We start from the raw sequence: 27,656 nt of genomic DNA on the forward strand, positions 1-27,656 counted from the left end.
GGGCGGGGGGAGCACAAAGCAAAGGAAGCTGGTCTCTCCAAGTTGACCACACAGAGCTCCAGGCCAGGCAGGGCCACATAGTGAGACCTTGTTGTGTTTGGTTTTTGAAAAGGAAAAGCAAGATTACAAAAAGATTATTTATATTCAAATTATACACAGCATTTAAATGTTCTCCTACGCTAAAAAAAATTAACAAAAATCCATGTTAAAAGATATTCTAAAAGCCGGGCGGTGGTGGCGCACGCCTTTAATCCCAGCACTCGGGAGGCAGAGGCAAGCGGATCTCTGTGAGTTCGAGGCCAGCCTGGTCTACAAGAGCTAGGTCCAGGACAGGCTCTAAAAAAGCTGCAGAGAAACCCTGTCTTGAAAAACCAAAAAAAAAAAAAAAGATATTCTAAAATAACTAGTTATTAGATTTTGAAGTGAAAAACAAAACCTATTGTTATTGTCAGACTCTAGAACCGTTTGTATTTAACAAATCATTAGTCTAATCTACTCAGAAGCAGCTATATTTGGGATCCAACATGGAAATGTGCTCTATTACTTTACCTGTACTTACTCAACTTTCAGAAAAGCCCCAGTGAGTTTTAAAAGACTTCATTACAGAAGTCTTTTAAGCCCTTTCTCTACGTCACACATGCTGCTCATTCACGTCAAGTGATCATGTACTGGGGGTGGAGAGATGCCTCAAAACTACTTATAGCACTTGCAAGGAATCACAGGTGGTTCCCAGCATCCCATCAGGTCACAAACACCTGTAATTTTAGTTCAAGGAACCCAATGCCCTCTGATCTCTAAGTGCCCATAAATTCACATGGACACCAGATTCAGATAAATAAAAATTAAAGCTTTAAAAGAAAGAAACTGTGTATTTGTTATCACATATTTGAGTGATATCTTACGGTCCAATTTAAGGATGAAATGCCGGCTTCCATTGACATTCATAAAATCTTTTCATGTTTTACATAAAATGTTTTACATTGGCAATATTTTTAAAATCTTAGGGAAATACAAAACAAGCTAAACGGCACCGTGGAAGTGGCAGGTGGAAACTGCAATATGTCTTTCCAAACACTTCAGTCCTCAATATGTCTTTTGAAAGAATATTCTGCAATACGCTTCACAATAGTCAAGTAAAAGCATCCATGAGTTGGTAAAAATAACAGCGTATGCACAGCAGTGTTTAAGACAAAAGGCTGAGCATGGTGGCCCACACCTATAATTCTAGCACTCAGGATGGAGGGAAGCTGAGGCAAAAGGAATGAGAGTTAAAGGCCACCCTGTAGTACACAGCAAGTCCTTGTCTAGTGAGAACTTCTTAGGAATAAAATTAAAAATAAAAATAAAAACCAAGCCGGGCGGTGGTGGTGCACGCCTTTAATCCCAGCACTCGGGAGGCAGAGGCAGGCGGATCTCTGTGAGTTCGAGGCCAGCCTGGTCTACAAGAGCTAGTTCCAGGACAGGCTCTAAAAAAGCTGCAGAGAAACCCTGTCTCGAAAAACCAAAAATAAATAATAAATAAATAAATAAATAAAAACCAAACAACAAAGAGTGCCCACTGAGGGGATGGAGAGATGGCTAGTGGTTAAGAGCACTCTCTGCTCTTGCAGAGGACCTGATTTGGTTCCCAGCATCCACATGGCAGTTCACAATAGTCTCTAACTCCAGTTCTAGAGAATCTGCCTCCTCCTTCTGGCCTCCGCAGGAACTGTATACGAGCAGTGCACACACATATATGCAAACACTCATACACATAAGATAAAAATAAATACATCTTTCTAAAAAGCCCACTGTAAACAATGAGCTCATTAGGACACAGATCTTACACACTAGTAAATAATCTACTGTGTCTTTGTTCTCTCAGTGTACTCAATTTCCTCAGTGCTACTGACTACTATCACAAAACAGTACCTTCTCAAGAAGGTACTAGATATCAAGGTATTTTTAAAAAGGTTTCATGTGTGACACCCATGAGCCTATAAAACATGCAAGCATGTCTTAGGTTACAGCTGGGAAGTCATAGGCACTGCTCTAACACCCACAGCTACAGTTTCTCATTAGTGGTCCCGAGTTTCAATCCATGTCTTACCTTTGATCCACTAGTGGTGTCCAGATTCAGTAAGCACTAACTAGAGACAGCTGAACATGGCGGGAAGTGTCTCTAGCTAGCAAAGATCAATGAAGTAGGCTAACCAAAGAAAGCTCATATGAAGTGACAAGAGCATGCAGTCCTAGAAAGTTCAATCACATGTAATTGGGACTAAAAGGCAGTAACTCTCGAGAATCAGCAGAAATCAGAAAAATGAACTTCTAAGCCAGGTGGTGATGGCGCATGCCTTTCAGCACTTGGGAGGCAGAGACAGGTGGATGGATCTCTGTAAGTTCTGGTCTACAGAGTGAGTTCTAGGATAGGCTCCAAAACTACAGAGAAACCCTGTCTCAAAAAACAAAACAAAACAAAACAAAACAAACAAACAAAAACCAAACTTTTAAACTAGGAAGGAAGCCGTCTTGCTTCCTCAAACTGGAGCTTGAATTCACCAAGATGTCATAATTGTCATATTTTAGGTGATACAGTGGACAAGAGCATTTACACACTACGATGAAGGTAGAATTTGCAAAATCCAGACTGAGAGAAATGCAAATAACCCAGGCTCTCCAATAAACAAACAAGTAGGGAGACATTTAGAACTAAAAGATGGAGTTTGACTTGCAGGATAAGAGAATCAAGGGAAGATTGGCATGTCTGGCAATATTACAGGCGAAGCAAGGAGAACTAACAGAACTACCAATCAGAACATTGGAAACAAAAGACAGGGCTGGAGAAGTGGGGCTCAGGGGTTAAAAATGCTGGCTCTGTAGAGGACCAGGGTTTGGTCTCCAGCACCTGCATGGTAAGGCTCACAACTGACTGTAATCCCAGCTGCAGGGGATCCAACATCCTCTTCTGGTCTTCGTGGGTAATGCACTCACATAAACACCCCCCACGCCACATGCACACACAATTAAAAACAAATGGCTAGGCATGGTGTCAAATTCCACGCCAGTCAAGGCTATATAACCTGACTTTGTCTCAAAAAACAAAAAGAAAACAAAACAAAACACCAAACTAAACAAGGAAATAAAAAAAGAATCATGAAGAAATTAAGAAATACAGGACCAGACATTTGATACCAAGGAATCACTGAGGATAACAATGGTTTTGTGGTCATGACTGAAATCAATGACTCTTAGCTGACTACAGGGACTCACACCTTAATCTCAGCACCTGGGCACTCAATCAGGAAGGCTGCTCCAGGCTAGAGGCCAATCTAACCTGCACAGGGAGTTCTAGGTCAGCCAGCGCCACCGGCAAGACCCTGTCTCAAACCAACCAACACACACACACACACACACACACCCCACACCCCACCCAAATAAATAATAAATAAGATAATGCCTCACCTTTTAGGAACTGATTCATTTATAGGATAGATAAATTGATATGGTATCTGGGATTTGCTCCAAAATGCCATCCTAGGCTACATAAAGACTGCATCCCACCTAGTTGTCCCCCAAAAAGAAAGCAGGCATACATGAATATAGGCAGTATAAAGAACTTTTAAAATCTTCTAGAAGCTGGGTGGTTGTGGCACTCGCCTTTAATCCCAGCACTCAGGAGGCATAGGCAGGTGGATCTCTATGAGTTCGAGGCCAGCCTGGTCTACAGAGTGAGTTCCAGGACAGGCTCCAAGGCTACACAGAGAAATTCTGTCTAAAAAAAAAAAACAAAAACAAACAAAAAGTCTTCGAGAAGCTTTACTTACTTTCATATCTAGATCTTTGATGCTGGCACTTATTTTCAGTTTTTAGTCACACCAAATTTCAAATTCGGCTCCTAAATACTAAGTAAGCTCTTTACCACCTAAGCTGCATCTCCAGTCTCACTTTTCTTTTTCTTAAAGAAATTATTAAATGTCATAAAGGAGTATGAAAAATAATACAGAAGTGTACATACACAACTGTGAAGCCATATTGTACAAAGCAGGAATACGACTAGTAAATGTTGCTTACAATGAAGATGGCAGGCACCTTTAGTGGCCATATCGGGAAACACATGAACGCTACCCATAAACTAAAACTCAAGTGCACACCTAATGGTACGGGCAGGCCAAGGCTGTTAGGATGCACCCTGGGAGCAGTACTGAACTCACTAACTTAAGCTCCCGAAAACTACCCAATGAAATGCTGGCAGGAAGGAGGGAAACTACCTCATCTTTCTCGGGAGTTACATTCTCAATACCTACTTGTGTCCTGTTACCAGGAGAAAAGGAGGATAATTAATTCATTGTCTCGGTGGCAACAATTCTTGACAACTGGTTCAGAGCAGTTGTTCTCGGAAGATCAGAGCTGACAAGCACCTTCTCATCTTTGATGCCAAGTTCCAAGAACTGAATGAAGGCTTACTGGCAAGACGGAGATAAACAAGAGTGGGGGATGAAAGAAAGCAAAGGAAGAGTCTTCCCATTGCAGTGGATTGCAGCAAAATGCCCTGCCAAGTATGGGCCAAACTGCACGAGTTCCACAGGGCCGATCGAAGACAACGAATGCACGCTCTGTTCAAACAACTGAAGAGCTAAGTTCCCCTATGGAGTCAGTGCACAGAGCTCTATCACATTAGCTAAACACCCAGGAACTAAAAACAAGCAATGTATGGCAAGGAACATAACTAAAGGGGATCTGTAATTGAGAGACCAACTTAAAACGAACTATCCGCTACAGAAGCCTTGACCTTAAACAGCCAGAGCTGTTTAAACAACTGTGCTAAGGAAGGGCTGCTGGTGGAATGCACAGCTCCCTGTAAGGAAATAGACGGGCTGGCTTGCAGAGCCGGCAGCAGTGTCCCTGGACCAGACCATGCATGTCACTTTTGCCACATTCCCCAAATTCCCAGAGAAAAATGCTACAGAGCTACAGAACTTCCAATTCATACCTTGTGTGGGATTACAGATTATAAATGTATTCAGTTTATTACAGTTTTGAATTCGGGTCAGAGATAACAACGCCTAGCCAGCTGCAGCTGGAAGTTTCTTCACTTATCCTTTCCTGCCACAGTTGGCCTTGAGAGCAACTAGACAAGACAGGGGAAATGGGTGCCCTCAGCACTGGCTGGCCTATGGGGCCTTCTTTGCTTTCCGGACGTTTTATAATGTTCTGCTCCAGCCCATTTCACACCACCCGGAGGGGTAACCACGGAGGGCACTATACCCTGACTTCGCAGAAGGAGGCTTCAGGCTACCAAGAGTTCGTGTTTGAAGCCCCTCCTTACCTTTGAGCACTGCCTCGGCACAGACGCCAAGGGCTGCTCTGGGGAATGGAAACATTCAGAAAGAATATATTTATCTTGCTGAAATAAGTCATATTTGCTAGTGGGTATACGCTAAAAGTATTAAGTTTTCCTGAGTCACGAGCTGTACTTATTGACTGCTTCAAACATTTAAATGTAACATTTATTGGTCATCTTTTTTGGCTATACTCTGAAGTACCCAGGACTTCCACATATCAGGTAAGCACTCTACCTGGGAGCCATATATCCCTCGTTCTCACTCCCCTCCTACACCCAGGACAGAGTCTCACTTAGCCCAGCAGGCCTCAAAGGGGCTATGTAGCAGAGAATGACCCTGAACTCCTGATCTTGTTTCTACTGCCAAAGTGTTGGGATTACGGGTATGTGCCACCATCCATAGCTTTTATGAAAATTTATTCACTGGCCCCAGTACTGGGACTGAACCAAGCAAGAGCTCCATCATCGAGTTATAGCCTCAACCTTTGATTACCATTAAATTAAAAAAAAAGTTCATTGTTAGCTCTGTGTGTGTTTGTATGTCAGTGTGTGTGTGTGTGTGTGGGGGGGGGGGAGTCATGATGGCCGAGGCTTCAGATTACTTGGAACTGGAGTTTCAGGCGATTGTAAGCTGCCTGATATAGGTGCTGGGAAATTATATTCTGATCCTCCAGAAGTGCAATACATACTCTTAATAGACGAGTCATCTTTTCAGGCCTCTTTAATTGCCATTAAAATAATGATAATGATAACAATAATGATGATAATAATAATAAACACTCTTTTCAAACTAAATTGTCTCTGGAGGACCACGATTTTCCAAAACTTGCTTGCTTATGTGAAATACTAGTTTTATTGTTTCCTTGATGGGAATTTATCTCATCAACTACCCAATAAATCTGAAGTCACACCTAGCCCGTGGCCACCATTTTACAAACAAGAAATTCAAAGTTGGAGTCATTCTGCCTTAAACTACAAAAAGGGCTGGTTAGAGGCAGAACCTGAACTCTTTATTCCTATGAAAGTCTGACAGTCTGGCTACAGAACAGCCATATTAGTCACCTGGCCATTTCCTCCTCATAACCTCATCCCTCTACTAAACCAATCAGCCATTCCACGGATGAGATCCCCTCCCCATCATGGTTTTCTAAGCATGCAGTGTAACAGTACTGTGCAATGAGTCTGTACAATGCTTATTTTTTTTCCTGCCAGATAAAGACAAAAATCAAACGCTGAGCTCTCATCAGTAAAACTGCCTCCTGTTTAGCCTCAGTGTGTCAGGTGCACACAGAACTTTGGAAAAGTTCTTGGCGGCAACATTCTCACACATCCTTGAGTAAGCTCGCTCAAGGCTGGACTCCACACTGGGCAGAAACAAGAAAGGAGACATGTTTCACTGTCCCTTCAGACTCTGCAGTATCACACATTTGGTGGGGGTGGGTGGCGAGTTTCCTAGTTTTCTTCAGCTACCCTCTGACTTAGAAGCAGAGGTAGGGTAGTTTTCTAGAGACTTCTTACAACTTCTAAACTACGTTGGTATTCTACTTCTTATGTGATACTCTGAAAACACCCAAGGATCCGGAAAAGAAATGATTTTTCTCTTTGGTTAAACCAAAACAGTTTACGAAGAGTGGAATGGCCCCACATAAATTTCTGAAAACTTAATGGAAAAATGAACGATAAAACCACTAAAGGAAAATCTTTTCAGACTTGTAGCTTCTCTGTGAGGCTTATCTCACTTCAAAGTCGCAGAAGTGTGCTCTTTCAGAAGCGCGCTGACGTGAACATGTTTCGTTATTAAGACGCCTATGAAATGGAAGCCCTCGGCTCTCCATTTTCACAGCTTAACAGGGCCATAATCATCTTCATTCTGAACCAGGGAAGACAGGAGTACGACAAGGTTGTGATAAGAACCCAGCCCTTTCGGATCTGGAAACGGTACTCTTTAAGCACTGGACCAACTTCTTAGGGCGCGAGGCAAAATTTGCACTGTCAAACTCTGGTTCCATCTGAAGCATTATCCAAGTCGCTGCAAAATATGTTGCTTTCTGGAGTCAAGAAGAGCTTCTTCACTTCCTGGTTTTCAGTTAGGAGGGTGGCTCAAACCCACTGTTTTCTTACCACACTTATTGCATAATCGCAAAAACCCAAAAGGAAGAGGACTGGCTAAATATTTAAACTTTTATTTCCTGGTGATCTAGAAGACCTGTTAAATTCGATATGCTCAACCTAAGGGTTAAGGGTTCCTCAGTATACTAAGGTCACTGGAGTTATTTCGGTCTGAAAAGCGTTAAAAGCAGGTCAACAGGATACACAAACTTGGTTGCGGTTGTTTTTTTTCTTCCTTTAGAGAAATTCTTATAGGAGTGATGTCTTAATGAAAACGAATGGAACAAGCGACCCACTGAAAACTAAGAGTAGTGGGTGGGAGCGTTAGAGGGAACGATCATGAAAAGTTGTCCGGGCATCCGCTTTCACTCAGGGTGAGAAACCAGAAGGGCGAGTCTCCAGCAACTCCAGCCTGGCCACAATGACCACTTGTTACACCTTCCACCCACTGCACTGCAGGTCCACTAGAAATTAAAAGGACTCCAACAAGCTAAAGGGCATACCCGGCCAGGCCTAAGGTGTCTCCGGGTTATACCCGGAGGGGGACGGTGGGCGGGTGCACTGCGTCCCCTCGCCCCCAAGCCCGGCCTGGTGTCCAGGAGGCCAAACTCCAGCCAGGCTGGGCACGATCAAAGCATCCGCCTGCCAGGCGAGGGGTAGGGGCGCGGTGAGGACGTCCCGGGGAGCAGGGATGCGAACGGGGGAAGGGGGTTCTGCACTACCGGAGGCTCAGGGACCGAGGCCCAGGCCCGCAGCGACCGCCGCCATCACCAGGCCGCGGGGCGGGGGGGCGTGCCGCGCGCCCCCGCGCGCCGGACCACTGTGCGCACGCTCCCCGCCCCCGCCGCGGCTCCGGCCGCAACTGCCCCCCGATACTCACGCTTTGTCCACCAGCTCCCGCACTTTCCACATGTTCAGCATCGCGCCCCGCGCGGCCCGGCCCGCTGCCGCCTGCCGCCGTACCCCACGGACCCCGAGACGCCTCCGCGCCGGGGCTGGTCCAGGCCCGGGTCACCGCCGCCACCCACCGCCGCGAACTCTCCCTCGCTGGAGCTCCTTCTCCCGGCCACAGCCACGGCGCCTCCGGTGACACGTCGAGACGCGGCCGCACCGGCGCTGCGTGGGGCGGAAGTGGCCGGCTTTCCGCCCGCGCCGCGCGCCGCACGCCGGGAATTGTAGTCCGCGTCCTGCGCTTTTGAAGCGCCGGCGGACTAGATCGCTACGGTTTGGGGACCTGTACATAACCTCCAGGTAGTATTGCCATCCCAGTGACGGTTGCAAGACTTACTTACTCTCACCTTCTTCAGATGCACAGCGTGGATGCTAAGCTTGATTATACGGGTGTGATTGGCGCGCGTGTTCTTTCTTTACGCTCGTGTCTCTGCACTTACTTCCAAACATCTAAGTATCTATACATCACTAATCCTGGAGCTTCCAGCTCTGATTAGTTAAGAATTTTTTTGTTAAATCCTTTCTCATTCTAATAATATGATAATGATTTTATATGTAAGCAGTTACTTGGTAACTTCGTTGGATACATTGTTACAAGTCTTAAAAACTCAGCTCACTATCGTTGGGAAACCAGAAAGCCAGCACTAAATATACACAGCATACCTATATGTGTTTTATGTGATACTTAGTAGTTTCAATTTCTAAAAGCACACTGCTCTCTGAGATCTGCTAAAGTAATTGTCACTGATCATGTTTCCACTTATTTATGTCAGTCAAAGCAGCTGATAAAACTTGAAATAACCTTAAGTTTCATTTTAGGCAACTCCTTGAACTCACGGAGAGCCGCCTGCCTCAGCCTCCCCGGGGCTGGGATTAAAGGAGTGCATCATCACCGTCCAACGACTCCTTGATTTTTATAGATTTTGACTGCCCTGGTGGCACACTGCACTTGGGAGGCAGTGGCAGAGGCATCTCGATGAGTTCGAGGACAGTCTGGTTAACATAGGAAGTACTAAGTCAGCCAGAGTTACACCATGAGACCTTGTTTTTTTCTCAAGAAAAAAAAACCCTACAACTTAGCAAAAGAGCAGTGAATAAATATGCTACAAGGTTCTCTGAGTAAGTAAACACATCTGAGCTATGTTCGAGTCCAAGCCTGAGCTTGAATAAATAAGGACTCTTTGCTTTTGTGTATGGGAAAAAAAGACCTTGTTTTTAAAATTATAATTTTAAAAATTAATTAAATATTTATAAAAATATTTAAACATTAGATAAAATTATGATTCTTATTTTTTACTTTAAAGACTCTGCCACTTTTGCTGAGCATCTTCAGGATGGCGCAAGCGAAGACTGCAGCTGGGGCTCCAGTTCCCTGGAAGCTTAAAGGTCCTTGGAGGAGGGACATAGCAATCAAAAACAATTTAATTAGAGAGAAGAAATGCTTGTCGAAATAAAGAACAATGTTACAGACAATGGTGTCAGAGGAAAATAACATTAGAGAATATTTAGGGCTCTTTGAGGAGATGGAATGTAAGCGAAAACTGGACCTATACAAAGGAACTGGCTGTAAGAAGATCAAGAGAACTATCAGGGGAGGGAACGCGCGCGCACACACACACACACACACCCTTAACATTCACAATGGAGGGGGAAACCGTGGCTGTCAATAGCAACGGTCCCAAGCCCTCTGATTCCAGATCCGTCAGCCCAGACCGCTGTGCAGTCTGCATTTACTTGGTCATTGGAAGCAGCTCTGAAAGCGCTCCAGTAAGGCCCTGAAAAAGAGCAAACTAAACCGAGAAGTACAGAGAGCAGAAATCAAGCTACAGCTGGCTCACATATTCCATAAGACAGGGCACTGGAGATATGCTGGAGCGTTAGGTTGGGAAGGGAGGTGGACAGACAAGAACAGAGGCAATCTTTCAAAAGCAATGTTTACTTTCCGTTGTAAGTATTGTCCAGCCCAAAGTTCAAAGGATGGAATGCGGCCAGGGCAGATGAGAGAAACTGTTTTGCATAAATAAGAGCTCAGCAAGTTAACTTCCAAATAAGCCAGTGGGAGGGGGAGTATCAGGGAGGGGGGAACACCTGCACAATTGGCATGGCACAAAACTAGCAGCTTCTATGGCCTGGGCTCTTCATAGCAGTGCACGGCCAGGCTCGCCATTCACCCACCAAACACAATGTGAGTGTCTCATATTCTCAATCCAACGCCAAGTTTGAGTATATCTAGAATTAATCTGAGTTGTCACCTGTGGTGTGGTCCACTGGGGCCAAATAGAATGTAACACTAAAACCCTTCTGTCCACTGTTCAGAGGGAGGAGCGCCCCCAAAAGGGCTCAGAAAGAGTTTGTTTGAAAGGTGGTCTCCTGAGACTAAGCATTTGCATATCGGCAGAGTGTTCCATTTTTACCTTTTTATCTTGCAAGTTTGAGGGCAGTTTCCATAGTAACTTCTTTATAGCCAGTTAACTTTGTCCACAGTAGAAAAATAAATGGGGACACGCCCCGCCAATCCCTCCTCAGGAAACATTTTTCACTAAGTGAGCCAACGCTTTTAAAGTAAGGCTAAGCCAACATGTGCTCTGAAAGGCAACATACTCAGCTCTGTTGGTTACATGCAATGAACAGTTACAGGCAAATGGACACCAACTGCTTGGCTCCGGTGGTTGGCTCTCAAGTAGTCCCTTCTGAGAGCACAGTATAAGAGTCACGGGACAACACTTTTACCAAAGATCACAGTGGAGGTCTAGGGGTTTCCAGGATTTTGGCTTCTTATTCAAATAATTGAAATAAGGGCTCACACTGGTTTCCAAAGTAGCAAGAAAGCTTTAATATTTAAAGCAAAGCAATAGATCAGAATACAAAAAAAGAAAAAAATCAGAATCCACTGCAAGAGCCGTGTGAATGAAGGCTCTCAAGGTCCCTTCTATGGAGGGATTTGTTTGCTAAAGCAAGTGATGGGAGTGGTTGTGCGATTGATTGATAGATTAGGTCTCAAGATCATTTTTATACTGCACATGTCCTTTCCCAACTATGCATAGGCACAGCAAGATGGTAAGTAGGTCCCTCAAAGGTCATTTGAGGACCTTATTTTTCCCTGTTGCTCATGCACCCAAACCCACTTCAGGCTGGATTGACATTTCCAGTGGTTATGCTGGATACATGGTGGATATAGTTGGACAGAAACTGTCTGTGTTTGGTTTTTGTTAGATAAGGAGAAACATACTCCCTTGTTCAGAGGGAGGAGGATATAGGTAATTCGGTGTAGGTGGGGGTTCTAAGGTTTCGAGATACACTGTTCACAGAGGGGTTTGTGTTCATAGTACATACAGGTGAAGGAGACAGGCGGTCAAGTGCATTATGAAAAGAGGGGTATGTGTATAACTCAAACCTAGCAGGGTCCTGGGTTGATAGGCTCTCCTGTGCTTGACTGATTCAGCACCATCCAGACTTCCAAGAGGACCAATTGGCTAGGGCATATAATCCTATCACCTGGGGATTCAATCAGGGGGACTAGCAGGAGTTCTGGGCTCACATGGCAACATACTTTGTTCCAAGACAGCCCGAGCTACAGAATGACATGCTGTTTCTATAAACAATCAAACAAACAAATAAATAGATAAAAATAGAGGTGGTTCAGCAGCTAAGAGTACTGACTGATCTTTCAGAAGACCAGGACTTGATTCTAAGCACCCACAGGGTAACTCACAACCCTCTGGAACTTCAGTTCCAGGGCATCTAACGTCATCTTCTGGCTTCCGTGAGCACTAGGCGTACAAGTGGTGCACAGATACACATGCAGACAAAACACTCAGGGAAGAAAAAGAAGTGGATGGTGTGTTAATTCAAAATGATGAAAAAAATAGTGAACAAAGCAAGCAAGACAACAAATAAACTAAGGACCAGTTGCAAGGTGTATGGTTGGCAGACACCCTTCAATGACCTCTCTTGTAGGACCATTTATTCCCAGGCTCAAGGTGGGCCAGAACTGGGCTGTTTCTGCCCAATGTTCCACCCACTTCCTCCACTCCCGAGCAACCAGAGCTTTGCTGCAATGACTCCTCTTGTGCCCACTATTTTTTTCCTCCTCTCCCTTCGCAGGTGGCAGAACTACCTTGGGGCTTGAGACTCTAGCCACCTGTTCTTGCTTTCCACTCCCTTCTCCCTTCCTCCCCACACCCACAGGACTCTACACCTCTAATTCCCACTTAGCTTCTTGTCTGCTGTACGCAGACTGACCCAGGAAGTAAAACCACATATCTTAGCTTTCTGTAGTTGGATCCTGAGTCTTGATTTTGATCACACCTGAATGTTCTTCCTCTTTAGGAGGGAGAATACTTCATTTCTAGATGTATTATGTGGGCTGCCACAAAAAGCCAGGTAGATTATAGATTGTGCAACCCCTTGGGCACCGTTTACATAGACTATCATGAATAGGCTATACAATCAACTAGGAAGGATGTGGTTAATACGTGTGGGCTATGAGTGGCAAACTAAATAGTCAGGTGTTGTAGCACACACCTTTAGTCCCAGCTCTCAGGAGGTAGAAGTAGATGGATCTCTGCGAGTTTGAGGCCAGCCTTGACTGCACAGCAAGCTCTAGGCCGGCAAAGGCTATATAGAGAGACCCTGTTTCAAAATAATAAAATAAAATAAAACAAAACAAGAGTTGTTGACTGGGACTTTCAGAACTTGGGGCCAAGTGGGCTAGATTTAAATTTTTTTTTTTTTTTTTTTTTTGGTTTTTCGAGACAGAGTTTCTCTGCAGCTTTAGAGCCTGTCCTGGAACTAGCTCTTGTAGACCAGGCTGTTCTCGAACTCACAGAGATCCGCCTGCCTCTGCCTCCCGAGTGCTGGGATTAAAGGCGTGCACCACCACCGCCCGGCTTGGATTTAAAATTTTAATCTTTATTTTGCCACTCACTAGCCATATGATCAAAATTATTTTACATCTCAATCTCAGTGTTCTCTTGTGAATAGGGAGAATTAATTAGAGCTCTATTGTGAAGGCATTTTTTTCCAGCCACCCATCAGTAAGTCATGGACATCTTTCAGAATGCCAGTCTTCTGGTCTACCTCCCGGATTTCTGATTCAGTTTCTTCCATAAATGCTTGTTTGCTAGAGACCTAATCATCTGCAATCTCCTTGGGCAGAATAAAAAGGCCTTAAACTGTACCTCAGGGTAGAGCTTTTGCCTGGTGCGCACAAGGTGAGAAAGTAACATGAACGAACAAACGAAGGGATGACAAAGCCAGAAAGTTACAGCCTGGGAAACTGAGACACTTGCTGTGCAAACTTAATAAGCATTGCCAGAACTCCCCCTCTGATTTTCATTTTAGCTGCATGCACGTAGGCATCTCATCGTCAAGAGGAAGAAGGCCTGGCCCCTTTACAGGGATAGTAGCCGTTCGTTTTCAGTTACCCATCCTTAGGGGAAGAGGTAAGTTTGTCTGGGTCCAGGAGGCTAACATTAGAAGTGATGATTCTCATCAGCCTAATTTGGCACACGCAGCCCTCAGGGCTAATCATCTCCAGGGGGAAACTGAATGGTTTGGGTTGGGTCACGTGCCCCCTTCTCACGGCGGAATTTAGGGAGTGGGCAGCCACACCACTAGCGAAGGACACACTCTCTGATGCAGGCAAGAGCACCCACTGAAGTTGAAGTTCAGGAGTGTATTTTCAGGCCTAATGAAGCCCCAAATCATTTTTTTCAGCCCTGGGAATGATCTGTACTAGGTTTGACTAGTTTCATTCTTCCTAGCTATCTGAATTCCACACAGACAGCGAGGGTGGGGAAGGCGGAAGTGAAAAGAAAGGCGGCAGGAATAACAGGAAAGAGCCTTCAGGAAAGAAGCCGTGAAAGGCTGCCACTGGTTGCTGTCTGGGCAGCAGGTAAGCGGACTATCCAGACTATGTGGCTCACTGTCTGTTCTGCTGGTAGCTGGGCCCTTCCTGGATGAAACTCGATCCAGCTCAGTGCGCTCAGAGGCTCAGAGGGGCGTCCTCAGAGAGCCTGGCAGGTGAGCTGCGGGGAGAAGGTAGGCCTTCCTGGAGATGGGCAGGTCTGAGTCTCCAGAAGCGATAATGTATAGCCCGCCTCTGTGTGCCTCCTGGCTGTTGCTCCTTTGCTTTCTGAACCGGGAGAGCCTCAGAGCACAAGCTGCCCCTAGTGTAGACCTCTAAAAAGGATGCCATCAGTGTGGCTGTGGGAACTTGTTCTACACTGCCAAGGCAGATGCAGGGCTTGGGTTGGTTGTCAGAAATGATGGGCTAGCTTGTTTCTTTTTGTTTTTTAGGTTTATTTATTTTAACATTTTTTTATGTGTGTGAATTTTTTTTTGTCTGCATGTATATATGTGCACATGTGCATGTCTGGTGTCTGCAGAGATAGAAGAGGGTATTTGATACCCTGGGACTAGACTTATAAACAGTTGTGAGCTGCCATATGGGTGCTGGGAATCGAGCCGAGGTCCTTTGACCACCAAGTCAACTCTCTATCCTTGGCTAACTCATTTTTAAAGAAGGGATTTCTGAGGCCAGGCAGTTGGTGGCACAAGCCTTTAATCTCAGCACTCGGGAGGCAGGGGCAGGTGGGTCTCTGAGTTCAATACCAGGCTAATCTCCAGAGGGAGTTCCAGGACAGCCAGGGCTACACAGAAAAACCCTGTGCTGAAACCCCTGCCTGCCCCCACCAAAAGGGATGGATTTCGGGAAAGACCAAGTACTCTGAGAAAACCCACTGAGTCTTCGCTAGCTCCTGAACTCTCTTAGGTCTCAAGAATTATGCTACAGGGTAAGAGCCCAGTGCTATAGAGCAGCATCTGATGCCATGAAGACTAATTGATGGACAGCTTGTCTTTAGTAAACAATGAATGTGACCGAAGACTTGGGGGAGGAACAATTGGCGGTGTGTTTTCTTTCTGGGATTGTCAACCTGTGTCATTTATGGGGCCATCTGTAATACATGGTGGGACTAAGGAATAGCTGTCACTTGTAGCTGTCACCTGAAAAACTTAGTGTAAAGGTGGGAACCCTTACTCTGTACTCTGTTGTCTTTCCACCCAGGGGCCTGTGAACGAGTCTGGGCCAGGACAGATTGGCAAGGAAGAGTTCCTGTGTGTCAAGTGCATCCACACGGGAGTGCTCGGCAGAGTGGGAGGAGTTAGAAATCTGGGCTCTCATCCCTAACTAACTCAGTCGGGAGAGAACAGGGAGAAAAGGTACCCATAGGCAGGGGAAGTGGGTTTTACCCTGCTATGGGAGAAAGGTTTGTGAGGATGCTTCTCTCTACAGCTGTGACAGGTCTTGGTGTTGTCATCAGACTCTGGCCAGAGAGGGACTGTATGGCCAGTTTACTCTTGGTTTCTGTCCTTGGGGCAGACGCCTTCCCAAAAAGGGAATTTATGGCAGTTTTTCTCAGAATTTTCTGTCTTGAGGTCATGTAAGGGGGTTTCCAGAAAGCTTCTTTCTGTGCTGGTGAATCTCAAATGTCTTCAGCTTAATTTGTTAGCTAACTCTAGAGTTCTGGTGTGCCCCCACATCGCCCAATATGGAAGACAGGTGTGGAAGCAAACAAACTGAAGGGAGATAGGTGAGTCGGGGTTGCACGCCAAGGACAGATGTAGCGCCTGTGGCATCCACACCTGCTCTCTAAGACAGAGCTGTGGTAACTAAATGTAACTTAGGTCTTAGCACCCTCATTGGGTTTTTTTTGTTTGTTTGTTTGTTTTTGGTTTTTTTTTTTTTTTGAGACAGGGTTTCCCTGTAGTTTCTAGAGCCTGTCCTGGAACTAGCTCTTGTAGACAAGGCAGGTCTTGAACTCAGAGATCCGCCTGCCTCTGCCTCCCGAGTGCTGGGATTACCCTCATTGTAAAGTCGAGTCTTGGACTCCTCGGGTTTGCTGTGAGAAATGAATGGACTGACCTACATTAAACTTCCACCGTAGGGGATGAGAAGATGACCCATAGTCCAGAGGTCCCAAGTTGGGATCCCAGCACCCAAATCAGGTAGCTCGTAACTGTCTAGAGCATTTAATTCAGTTTCAGGGGATTTGATGACCCCTTTTGGCCTCCATAGTTATTTATACTCCCACATGTGCTCATGGGCATGCGCGCACACACACACACACACACACACACACACACACACACACGTAAAACCTTAAAATCTTAAAAAAAATTCTACCATAGCACCTGGCATGGTTTAAGTTCCCATTAAAGCCGGGCGGTGGTGGCGCACGCCTTTAATCCCAGCACTCGGGAGGCAGAGGCAGGCGGATCTCTGTGAGTTCGAGGCCAGCCTGGTCTACAAGAGCTAGTTCCAGGACAGGCTCTAAAAAAGCTGCAGAGAAACCCTGTCTCGAAAAACCAAAAAAAAAAAAAAAAAAAAAAAAAAAAAAAAAAAAAAAGTTCCCATTAAAGACAAGGTCTATTACTGCTAAATTGTTTATATCTAGACATCTCAGTTGAGGTGCGAGAGGGTGTTGGGTGAATTTTGTTAACTCTTGCAATAAATATTCATCCAGGAACTTATCTCCATGGGAAAAAAATGTACAGTGAAAACCAGACCCGCTTCCTGTTCTCATGGAGCTTGCTGTCTTGGGGAGAATTCAGACGCTAAACTAATAACGCCAGGGCCAATTTGTCATCACAAGCCCTGGGGAATGCCGTGGAGGAGAGAACTGGATGGTGCGAGAGAACGCAGGGTGGTACTCCGTCTAGATGACCGAGTAGGCGTGGGGCCCAGGAAAGGCCTCTCTGGCAGGGTGACCTTTAAAGCAGGAGGGAAAGATGATCTGAAAGTGAGAATGGAAGAAGTGTCCAGGCGGAGAGAGCGGTCTGTGGCAAGACCTCCCATGGTGGAGATTAGTTTGTTCTGGGACCTGAGAGGAGGTCCTGCAGGATTGGAAGGAGAGAAGAGGACGGGCAGAGGTGAGCTTGGGGACTTGATGGTTCTTTGCTTGCTCAACTCACCCTCTGCTCTACTTCATGTCAGTCTGACTTGTGCGGGCTTCAGGGCCCAAGTATCATGGCTTCGGACTCCCAGAAGTTCCTGCCGTTTTGGGGAGAGGGAGAGCAAAAGACAGGGTGGGGAGAGAGTGGTTCGACACCATGATTGCTGTGGGGGACATTCTACTGACAGGGGGCATTCCTTCATGGTTCTAGCAACCCCTAAGACTCCTTCCCTGAGTCTTCAGGTTTTGGAGGACAATGTCTTTACTCTGATCGTTACCGTGTTTGCTTTTCTTTCTTTCTTTCTTTTTTTTTTTTTTTTGGTTTTTCGAGACAGTGTTTCTCTGCAGCTTTTTTAGAGCCTGTCCTGGAACTAGCTCTTGTAGACCAGGCTGGCCTCGAACTCAGAGATCCGCCTGCCTCTGCCTCCCGAGTGCTGGGATTAAAGGCGTGCGCCACCACCGCCCGGCCCGTGTTTGCTTTTCTATATGTTGGTTTGTCTCACCTTGCCCACCTTACTGGGAATTGCACCTTGTTAAGGTTTTGTCCATACTTTCAAATCATGCTGTTATGCTGACTGACTGAAGGAATCCCAACATGAAATACTTCTTTCTTTCTCTCTTTCTTTCTTTCCTTCCTTCCTTCCTTCCTTCCTTCTTTCTTTCTTTCTTTCTTTCCTTCCTTCCTTCCTTCCTTCCTTCCTTCCTTTCTTTCTTTCCTTTTCCTTTCACTTTTTGGTTTTTCAAGACAGGGTTTCTCAGTAGCTATGCAGCCAGTCCTGGAACTTGCTCTCTAGACCAGACTGGCCTCGAACTTACAGATCTGCCTGCCTCTGCCTCCCAAGGGTGCCACTACCAGCCAGCTTCTTTTGTTTGTTAAATTGTGAGTATGTTCACATTAGTGCAATGCTCACAGGGGCCAGATGAGCTGGCATTATAGACAATTGAGAGCTGACATGGGTGCCAGGGACTGAGCTTTGGAAGAACAGTACACGTTCTTAACTGCTAATCCATATTTCCAGTCCTGGAGACTTTTTAAAAGGGCATTTTTTGTTTATTTTTTACATGTATGATGTTTGTGTGGGGGGCTATATATATGCCATGCATGGCACACATGTAGAAGTCTCCTTCAACCTTTACACGGGTCCCAAGGGTTGAACTCAGGTTGATAGACATGAGTGGCAAGCACACACTTTGTCCATGGAGTCATCTTGCTCACAGCACAACAGGGAGGGTTTTGCACATCAGATTAAGGACTTGTTATTTTTCATATTTCTGTCACCCTTCTTTCTTTTTTTCTTTCTATGTAGTCCTAACTAGTCCCAAGACCCAAATACTTCTGTCTCAAGACTCCTGAGTGCTAGGGTATGAGTATGTAACCAAAGATGACTTTGCGATCCCCCTACATCTACCTCCCAAGTGCTGGGAGTATAGGTGTGCATAAACCTGCCCTGTTGAGCAGTGCTGGGCTTCAAACCTAGGGCTTCATGCACACTGGGCAAGCACTCTACCAACTGAGTGTATCCCAGCCTCATATGTTTCTTTTAACATCTCCATCACTACTTCCTGGGCCACTGTGGACCCTCCGTCCCTTTACAGAAGGCCTCTCTCCGCACAGTTCAGACTCCTTGGAAAACTTGGTTTCCTCTCTTGCTACTAGATGAGGGTAGAGAGAGGCCTCTGGCTTTTCCTCTCTGATGCAGATCTTAGTCACGGTTCATCTCTCGAGATTTCTGAAGTATTTATAAGCACCCCTCAGTCTGGGTATCCATAACCTTTCTTGGATTGATTGTAAATTAGATCATGTTACTAGCAGTACATAATTCTTAAGTTATTTCCCAAGACACGTAGAGCTCAAATTTAACCCTTCAGGTTTTCCTCCCCAAATCCGGAAGGACAGATGCTTCTGTGGTTTTGCTCTGGGTTAGGTAGGACTCAAGGCCAGTTCTCAGGACAAGCTCAACAGATTGAGAGTGTGGGCCACCAGAACAACAGACACCACAAAGGTCTGTCGTCTACATCCTTTTTCTCCGTTATCTGTGGTGCCCATTTTCGTTTACACCCACATTGTATTTCTCTCCAGGCAGTGCTTCCTGAGACTGTCTTCATGCTATCAGGACTTACTGAGGATGTATTTTCACGGTACCAGCTGGGTTTTTTAGACGGGTAAGCCACCGAAACTTGGCTCACATTGCATTTACACACCCTCCCAGAGGTAAGGCTGCTTCTTCATGTGTTGACTTCACTGGTCCCAGAACTTATTCCCTTGTTCTTTTTAAATGCTAAGTATGTATTGCAGTGGCACCCCATGATTATAGAATACAAGCCTCCTGTGTACGGTCTAGCTTGCCAAGCCCTCTGTGTGGTGAAACTGCTTTCCTAGTCTGCTGGCGGGGTTTGTGATGTTACACGAGTCTCTTGATGAAGCTTAATTTCCCTCAGGCAGGCATACCATTAGGAATGTCCCTTTCCTATGATCCACCTCAGAGGCCATTGGGTCATGGACCTGGCCAGGAAAGTGAAGATCTAAGAGACCCAAATACCTACTGGGAGAAAAAAGATAGAATATTTTATTACATGTTATAACAATCGAAATCCTTAATAGAGATTTCTTCCCATCAAAAATTCTTTTCAAGGCAGTGGCTACAACTCTCTAGGTAGCTGAGAACCTTGAGTTTTTAAAATTTTCCTCCCTCTGTCACTCAAGTGCTATGATTACAGGCAGGTACTGTGACACTCTGTTTCTGCATTGTTGTCAGTGAAACCTAAGACCTTTTGTGTGCTTGGTGAGCCCTCAACAAACTGAACTACACTTCAGTCCTCCTTTTTCCTCTCCATAGAAGAGTCTATTCATTATCTCAATAATAAATACAGCATACTCGTGTGTCTGCTTTTAATCCATAAATTCAACTCTTAGGTATTTACCTAGAATGAAAAGCTATATAAAAATTATAATGGAAAAATATTCTTAGCAACTTTATTCACAATAGCAAAAACCCAAAATCAACCCAAAATGTACATCAGCAGGGTTTAGATGAACAGAGTGGCTTGCATCATTTGAGTGAAATCTGACTCGGCAAGATAAATGAATGAATTACAAAGATAAGCAACAACCTGGACTAATGGGCAAAAGCAACTGGGCACAAAAGTTATGATTCTATTTGTTCAAAATGCTAGAACAGGAAGAGCTGAGGTGAAAAAAAAATTAGCACTGTGGTTTCCTGAGGTGAGGTATAAAGAATTGTGGGAAAGGAGAATGAAAAGCGAAAGGACCAGTACAGTCACTTTCAAAGTGGGAATGATCGAAGCCGGGTGGTGGTGGATCATTTAATCCCATGCCTTTAATCCCAGCACACAGGAGGCAGAGGCAGGTGGATCTCTGTGAGTTCGAGGCCAGCCTGGTCTACAGAGCGAGTTCCAGGATAGGCTCCAAAGCTATATAGAGAAATCCTGGGGGGGGGGGGGGAGAGAGAGAGAGAGAGAGAGAGAGAGAGAGAGAGAGAGAGAGAGAGAGAGAGAGAGAGAGAATTCAAAACACACAAAAGTTAATGCTTTCTCCCCTCTTTAGCAATTTTGATAAAAAAAAGTCACTGGATTTTCCCACCCTTTATTCTTGTCCATACAGATATAAGCAAACATATCTGCACATAAGTAGGTTTTGAGATCCTGCTCTGCATGATGCTTACTTTAAAAAATAATAAAACAGGGCTGGGAAGATGGCTTAGCAGGTAAAGGTGCCTGTTTCTAAGTTAGGTTTCATCTCTAAGACCGCATGATAGAAGGATAGATCTAACTCTCACACGTCTTTAGCCTAAGATAACTCCAATTCCCAAGCATGGCTTTTAATGTATCATCCTCCGGACTCTACCTTCTGAGAGTTGTGATTGCTGGGATTATAGATAGGCATGCTTGGTTCATGTAGTGTTAGGAATCAAACCCAGGACCTTGTGTGTACTAGGCAAACACAACTAAGCTATATCAAAGTCCCAGTTATTTATGTTCTTGATGACATGTCTAAAAATCCGTTCTTTATGACATTATCTAAGTCCTACCTTTTCTCCCAAGAGTTTCATAGATGTAGTTCTCACATTCAGATGGTCCATTTCAATGACTTGTTTATGATTTCTTCTTCTTCTTCCTCCATCTCTTCCTCCTTCTCCTTCCTCCTCCTCCTTTCCCTCTCCTTCCTCCCTCTTTACTTTTCCTTCCTCCTCCTTCCCCCTTCTCCCCGTTCTTGACAAAATCTTGCTCTGTAGTCTAGTTTGGTCTCAAACTTGCCATCCTCCTGCCTCTGTCTCTAGCGTTCTAAGTTTCTAAGCACATGCAATGACTTTTGGATTTCTGTAGAAGAGGACTCCATTCTTTTGCTTGAAGATGTCCAGCTGTCCCAGCACCACTTACCGAGCTTATTATTTTTTTTCCTCTAATGAATTGTTTTGGTGCCTTGCTGAAAATGAATTGCTCATGCTCAGTCATTATTCCCAGCGTCAAGGATAATAACATGACTGCTGGCTTGTAGCTTATCTTACCACCCTTTGCCCTTTCCACTTTGAGGCCGTTTGTTTCAGAGATTGTTCTGGGATTTGTAATCTTTCAGTAACACCGTACCAGACACACCGAAGCATTTGAAGGGCACACTTATATAGGCGCACATGGGCCAATAACTGCAAATTTTCCTTATCTTTCAGGCGGGGAAAATAAAAGTCCTTACACATAGAGTGTTTATGGAGATGGAAGAGGGTTTAAAAGATGCCTTTGAATCATACAGTAGAGGGACAACTGTAAAATACTTTACAACAGAAAGGAGCAAACTCAATGCTTTGGCAAGATTTGCCCTAGGACGCCAGAAAATAAGCTTTGCTCTTGGATTAACCGGCTGAATGACCTTGCCCAGTCGCTTGACTCTAAGCAGCTCCATTTCCTGGTCTACTGAATGCAGGTAATGACGCCAGCTCTAATCACTGTTCTGAATTATTAGATTGAAACCGGGGAGTGTGTGTGTGTAAATGTGCATCAGAAAGTTTGTTTTTCTGGGCCCCGTGAACAGTGTGAGTCGCTTTCATTCAGAAGAAATATCTTTGGCTTGTTTATAGTGAGTGATTTACCCTTCTGGGGGAACAACCACAGCAATGTTTACCCCAATAAAACATTAACATGAGGTTTCTTACCACTTATCTGGGCAAAGGCCAAGGCCTGGTATTTGGCTCAAAGAAAGTAGTTATACATTGTTTAATAACAACTAGGCCCTTAGGCAACTCCCAATAAAAACCTTGGGTGTCTGGATTAGAGCGTGACTAAGGAGTACCTCCACCACGACCTTTTATTGATTGCTTAGACTGAGGAAGGAGTATTCTTTTCTTTTCTTATTTTTTTTCTTTAAAGAAGTCCTGGGCTTAATTGGCTTAAATGATATATGGTTTAATTGACAGCGTACTTACGTGGCATCCATGAAGCCCTGGGTTTGATATCCAGCACCCCATAAACTTGGCATGGTGGTACATGCCTATATCCTCACACTTTGGAGGTAGACAGAAGGATCAAAGGTTCAAGGTCATTCTTGGCTACATAGTGGGGAATTTGAGGTGAGCCTGAATTCATGATACCCTATATCAAAACAACAATCTGAATAAGCTTCACTTACACTATGATGAGTTTAAAGCCTAAGCCTTCCTCAGCTCTAGTTGCCACCTCATGGAATTACGGGGAGGAAAATGGTGTGCCCGAGGGAACCTGATTTGTAGGGAAGAATTAGTGAGCCAAATAATAGTAGCAGCCCAAAGTAATAGCTGCCTCATTGAGAAAGAGAGACATCACGCAGCTTTTCTAGATGTTTCTCCCCATCCAAACAGGTCACTATAGGGTCACTGGACTCTGGCGATGTTAATCTCTGGGGGACACAAATATGACCTAATGGTTACAGACAGACCAGGGTGGGAAGAAAAGGTCTTTAATTGTTGCTAAGTGTCAATGGCATGTAGTGTGAACCGGCGGGGCTGCGTCCCGCCACCCAGCCGCCGGCTAGCTTTACACCCGAAATAATTACACGGAAACTGTATTCTTTTAAAACACTGCCTGGCCCATAGTTTCAGCCTCTTATTGGTTAATTCTCACATCTTCCTTTAACCCATATTTAGTAATCTGGGTAGCACCACGAGGTGTGGCTTACCAGGAGAGATCTTAACCTGCGTCCATCTCGGAGAGGAGCATCATGGAGACTCACTGTGGAGACTGCCTGAAGCGGCTGCCCAACTCTCCCAGAATTCTGTTCTGTCTATCCCGCCTACCTAATTTTCTGTTCTCTTAAAGGGCCAAGGCAGTTTTCTTTATTAATTAACCAATGAAAGTAATATAGACAGATAACTCTCCTCCATCAATGGCACCAAAGAAGTCAGGCAACTGGAATACTAACCTCTCTGAGAAATCTGGATGTTACTTTAAATGGAGTAACTCAGGCGTTGAGTTTGATTCACAGTGACATTTTACCTAGTACAAGAAGAGGGATGGCCGTGGGCAAGAATAGTCCCTGTACAGAGAATGGACTGTTCTAGAAAGCGGTGAAAAGGGCAGAAATTCAGGCGAATAAGGGCAGAGTGGCAAGATGAGGATCTAGAGAGTTCCAAAAGAGAACTTCCCCTATGAATGTTTCTTCCCAGGTGCCTTCCATTTTAACCACAAAAAAGTTACACGTTGTTATAGAATTTTACTTGATTTATCTGAGATTCTGAAACTGCCTTCAGCTTCTACCTTCAGTAAAGCGTGAGCATAGCTTGGTGTGGTGGCATGTGCCTATGGTCTCAGCACTTGGGAAGTGGAGGCAGAGAATCAACACCAGTCTGAGGCTTGTTTTACACATGAAGAGCCAAGGCAGCCAGGGCTATATATATCCTTCCTTGATTCTTAAAAACAACAGAAATGTACACACAGCTACTTACTGGCTGTGCCTCAGTTTTCTTACCTGTGAAATGGATGTTATGTGATGAGGGTTAATAAATATATAGGCACAAGTCAAATGGGCTAATAAATGGGCCAAGTGAGGGCATAGTGAGCGGCCACCAGATGGAAGTGTATGTTAATAATTGTAGCTTTTAGAACCACATCTCCCCCTTCTTCCTCTCGTGAGATGTCGTCTTCTAGGTCTTTCAGATACCCAGAAAACCTAGAGCTACTAGTATCTTTTTGAAGCTAATGGGATATTAACAGTATTATCACAAGCAGAAGATGTTAGCTCAGTGGTAGACAACTTGCCTAGACTGAGCAAGATTCTGGATTCCGTTCTTAGTCCTGTAAAGGTGAAACAACTTAAATAAACCCAGAGACCAGTACAAAGCTCTAGCATTTTGTTCGGGTTGGGTGACTCACAACTATAATCTCAGCATTCAGCAGGCTGAGGTTAAGAATGTCATAAAGAGTTTGAGGCCAGCCAAGTAACAGAGTGACTTTCAGTCTGGCTAAGACTACTGGACTATGTAGAGTTGAGCTTTTGCCCCAAAGGAAAGGGGGTGGGAATGGTATGCTTTAAACATTCGTCTGTAAGAAGTTAATGCGTGGGGACCAAATTCAAGCAATAAAACAGTGTTGTTTGCTGTACTTATCATATACAAACAGTGCACTCACTATATGCATATGATCAGAGATTGGAAATGTCAATCTCCTCCAGATCTGGTGTGTTGGCCTGACTTCTGTCTTTTTAGGTAACTGCACGTGGGAAGCCTCAGAGGCAAATTTTAGTCTTTTCGTGGAAGAGAGATCAGACCAAAAGATTCAGTAGATTCATTCTACTGAATTCTTGTGCTCTGGGCAGTTTACTGAAGAAAGAGAGGAAGGGCTCCCTCTTGCCAGACCCCTCTCTCAGAGTGATCTATTGCCAGAGGAAAAAAACAGTAATGTCCAGGTGTTTCTGGAAGGGACGAGCTCTTCCCTAATGTTGATGAGGAGGTAAAAATCTAGATGGAGAAGTTACATTCCAGGAGCTTGGTTAATGAACACCTGGAGAGTGTCACCCCGGGCCGACGGCTTCAGCCTCATGTGCCTGAATTTTTATGTGTTCTGATGGAGTCACGAAATGGAGTCCACTTCCTTCTGTCATTAAAAAGAATAGTGAAAGGTGAAATAGAACAAAAACAGACTCTACAAACTAAAAGGATCTGTGGTATTTTGAGATACTCTGCTTTTTTGTCCTGTCTGAGGAGGTTCCCCTCTGCTGCAGGAGGGAGCCTGGAACCTCAGCAGTGGATGACTGCATGGGCTGGGGAGGTGGCCTGCCGTGGTAAGCATGAGGACCGGAGTTACAATCCCCAGATCCCTGCTAAAGCTAAGTGGGGTGACACGCGTCTGCAAGCCCAGTGCTCCTGTCATAAGATGGTTTGTGAAGACGAGATTTTCCCTACAAGTTTGTGGACCAGCTCTTGTGTGACATATGCAAAAAGAGGCTCTGCCTGAAATAAGGTTCAGGATGAGCACCTAAGGTTGTCTTCTGACTTTTACATGAACTCATACACCACACACACACACACACACACACACACTTACACACTATCATATACACATGCGCACACCACACACTCATGCATGCTCATACACATTCACGTGCACTTACACATGATCACACACACCCATGCATGTGTCATTCACACACACTCACATACAATCATATACACACACCACACACACACATGCACACACACTCACACATGATCGCAGGTATATACCATGCACACACCCCACACACTGCGCACACGCACACCGTGCACACACGTACACTGCGCACATATGCGCCTCATACACACACCGCACACACACCACGCACACCCCACACACCCCACACATCCCCCACACATTCCACACACCACACATACACTACATTCACACCACACTGCAGTGATATTTCATTTGTATGTTAATAAATAAAGCTTGCCTGAAGTTCAGAGAGTAAAACAGTCACACTGGTCAGCCTTACATATCAGGCAGTGGTGACACATACCTTTAATTTCAGTAACCACACTAGTTTGCCATAGAAACCGGGCGGTGAATGCCTTTAATCCCAGTGCTTGGGCGGCAAAGACAGGGTTTCTCTGTGTAACAGTCCTGGTTGTCCTGGAACTCGCTTTGTAGGCCAGGCTGGGCCTCAAACTCACAGAGATCCACCTGCCTCTGCCTTATGCACATGGCACACTGTACACATGCACACCACACACAGGCACGTGCGCGCGCGCGCGCGCGCACACACACACACACACACTCATACATGTTTCCCCCCATTCTGTTTAGTTTCCTGCTGCTGTCAGAGTGCATCACAGGGATGAAGAGGGGGTGTTCACAGCTGTAAAACTGAACAGATGTGACCACAAGTACTCCGTGGGAGGAGGGCCTTGCTAAGTGCTTTTTGTTTTAAAACTAAACAGTGCCGAAGCACACTGTGGAGGCACACCCATGTGATCCCAGCCCTTGAGAGGTAGACACAGGATGATCAGGAATTTCAGGTCACCCTTGGGCACATGAGTTAGTCTGGACTACCTGAGCCGCCTCTTCTCCCCTCCCCTCCCTTCCTCTTTCCCTTTCCCCTCTGTCCCTCTGGGTGAGGCTGAGGTTCAACCTAGGGGTTTAAGCATGTTAGGTCACCTCTGTGCCACCAGGCTATATCCCTAGCCTTTGAGACCCTTCTTTCCTGACTCCCCTCTACCCGCCCCTCCCTTTTAACAGCCAGGGCGGAGCGAGGGAAAGGGCAAACCGGGTCCTAGGCTGGTCTGCCTCCCGTCCTTTCCTGCTTGTGGTTTTGGCATCGTGGGGACTGGTTCCTTTGCTGTAAATGTGGCGGCCCTGCTGCTCTCCTCCAGCTTCTGGACTGGATAAAGATGGAAGGCAATGGATATTCGATGACTGTTAGGTCTCAGCCCAGGACAAATGACTAACTGACGCATCTGTTAACATGTTGAAGTGGACTCTGGATGCCAGGTTCTTCCAGTACCCTCCATCCTTCCCAGTTACAAGGCTTTCCTTCCTGGCTGGCATACCCCACCCCTTCCCTGAACTCTCCAGATGAGGGACTGGGCTGCCCTTCCCCTAGCTGCTCTTCCCTATATAATCCAGCCATTTTGGCTACACTGGTTTTTTTTTTACTCCATTGTCCCTTTTTACCCCCCATCCTTTACCCGTTTTGCCCCTTTGGACCTCTCGGTCTGCTGGTTCTCCCCTCTTTTCACAGGGCCCTGCTCAGTCTGCAGGTCATGTCCACTCCGGACTCTCCCAGACGTCTCTGCTTCTGGCAATGCTCACATCCACAATAAACCTTCTTCTCCACCGTACCTAGGAGCAATCATGTC

General features: G+C 45.3%; 1 protein-coding gene and 1 long non-coding RNA gene across 5 annotated transcripts in view; one reads left to right on the plus strand and one right to left on the minus strand.

Moving 5' to 3' along the window:
- Positions 1 to 8,547, minus strand: part of Clint1 (clathrin interactor 1) — a 57,096-nt gene extending 48,549 nt beyond the window's left edge. For both annotated transcript variants that reach the window (XM_038326638.1, XM_038326637.1), the window contains exon 1: positions 8,313 to 8,547. In XM_038326638.1, coding sequence (XP_038182566.1) covers positions 8,313 to 8,353 — 41 coding nt within the window. In that variant the 5' untranslated portion in view covers positions 8,354 to 8,547. The remainder of the gene's footprint in view (positions 1 to 8,312) is intronic.
- Positions 8,548 to 8,623: 76 nt separating this feature from the next.
- LOC119812955 overlaps positions 8,624 to 27,656 on the plus strand; it is a 32,200-nt gene continuing 13,167 nt past the window's right edge. The window contains exons 1-2 of one of the 3 annotated variants that reach the window (XR_005285137.1): positions 8,624 to 8,683; positions 19,421 to 19,552. This is a non-coding gene — a long non-coding RNA (uncharacterized LOC119812955). Of the gene's footprint in view, positions 8,684 to 14,207; positions 14,280 to 19,420; positions 19,553 to 27,656 lie in introns of those variants that run through there. The other 2 variants (XR_005285139.1, XR_005285138.1) reach the window with 2 other exon arrangements.

This window comes from Arvicola amphibius, chromosome 4, assembly GCF_903992535.2.
Source record: "Arvicola amphibius chromosome 4, mArvAmp1.2, whole genome shotgun sequence".
Lineage (NCBI taxonomy): Eukaryota > Metazoa > Chordata > Mammalia > Rodentia > Cricetidae > Arvicola > Arvicola amphibius.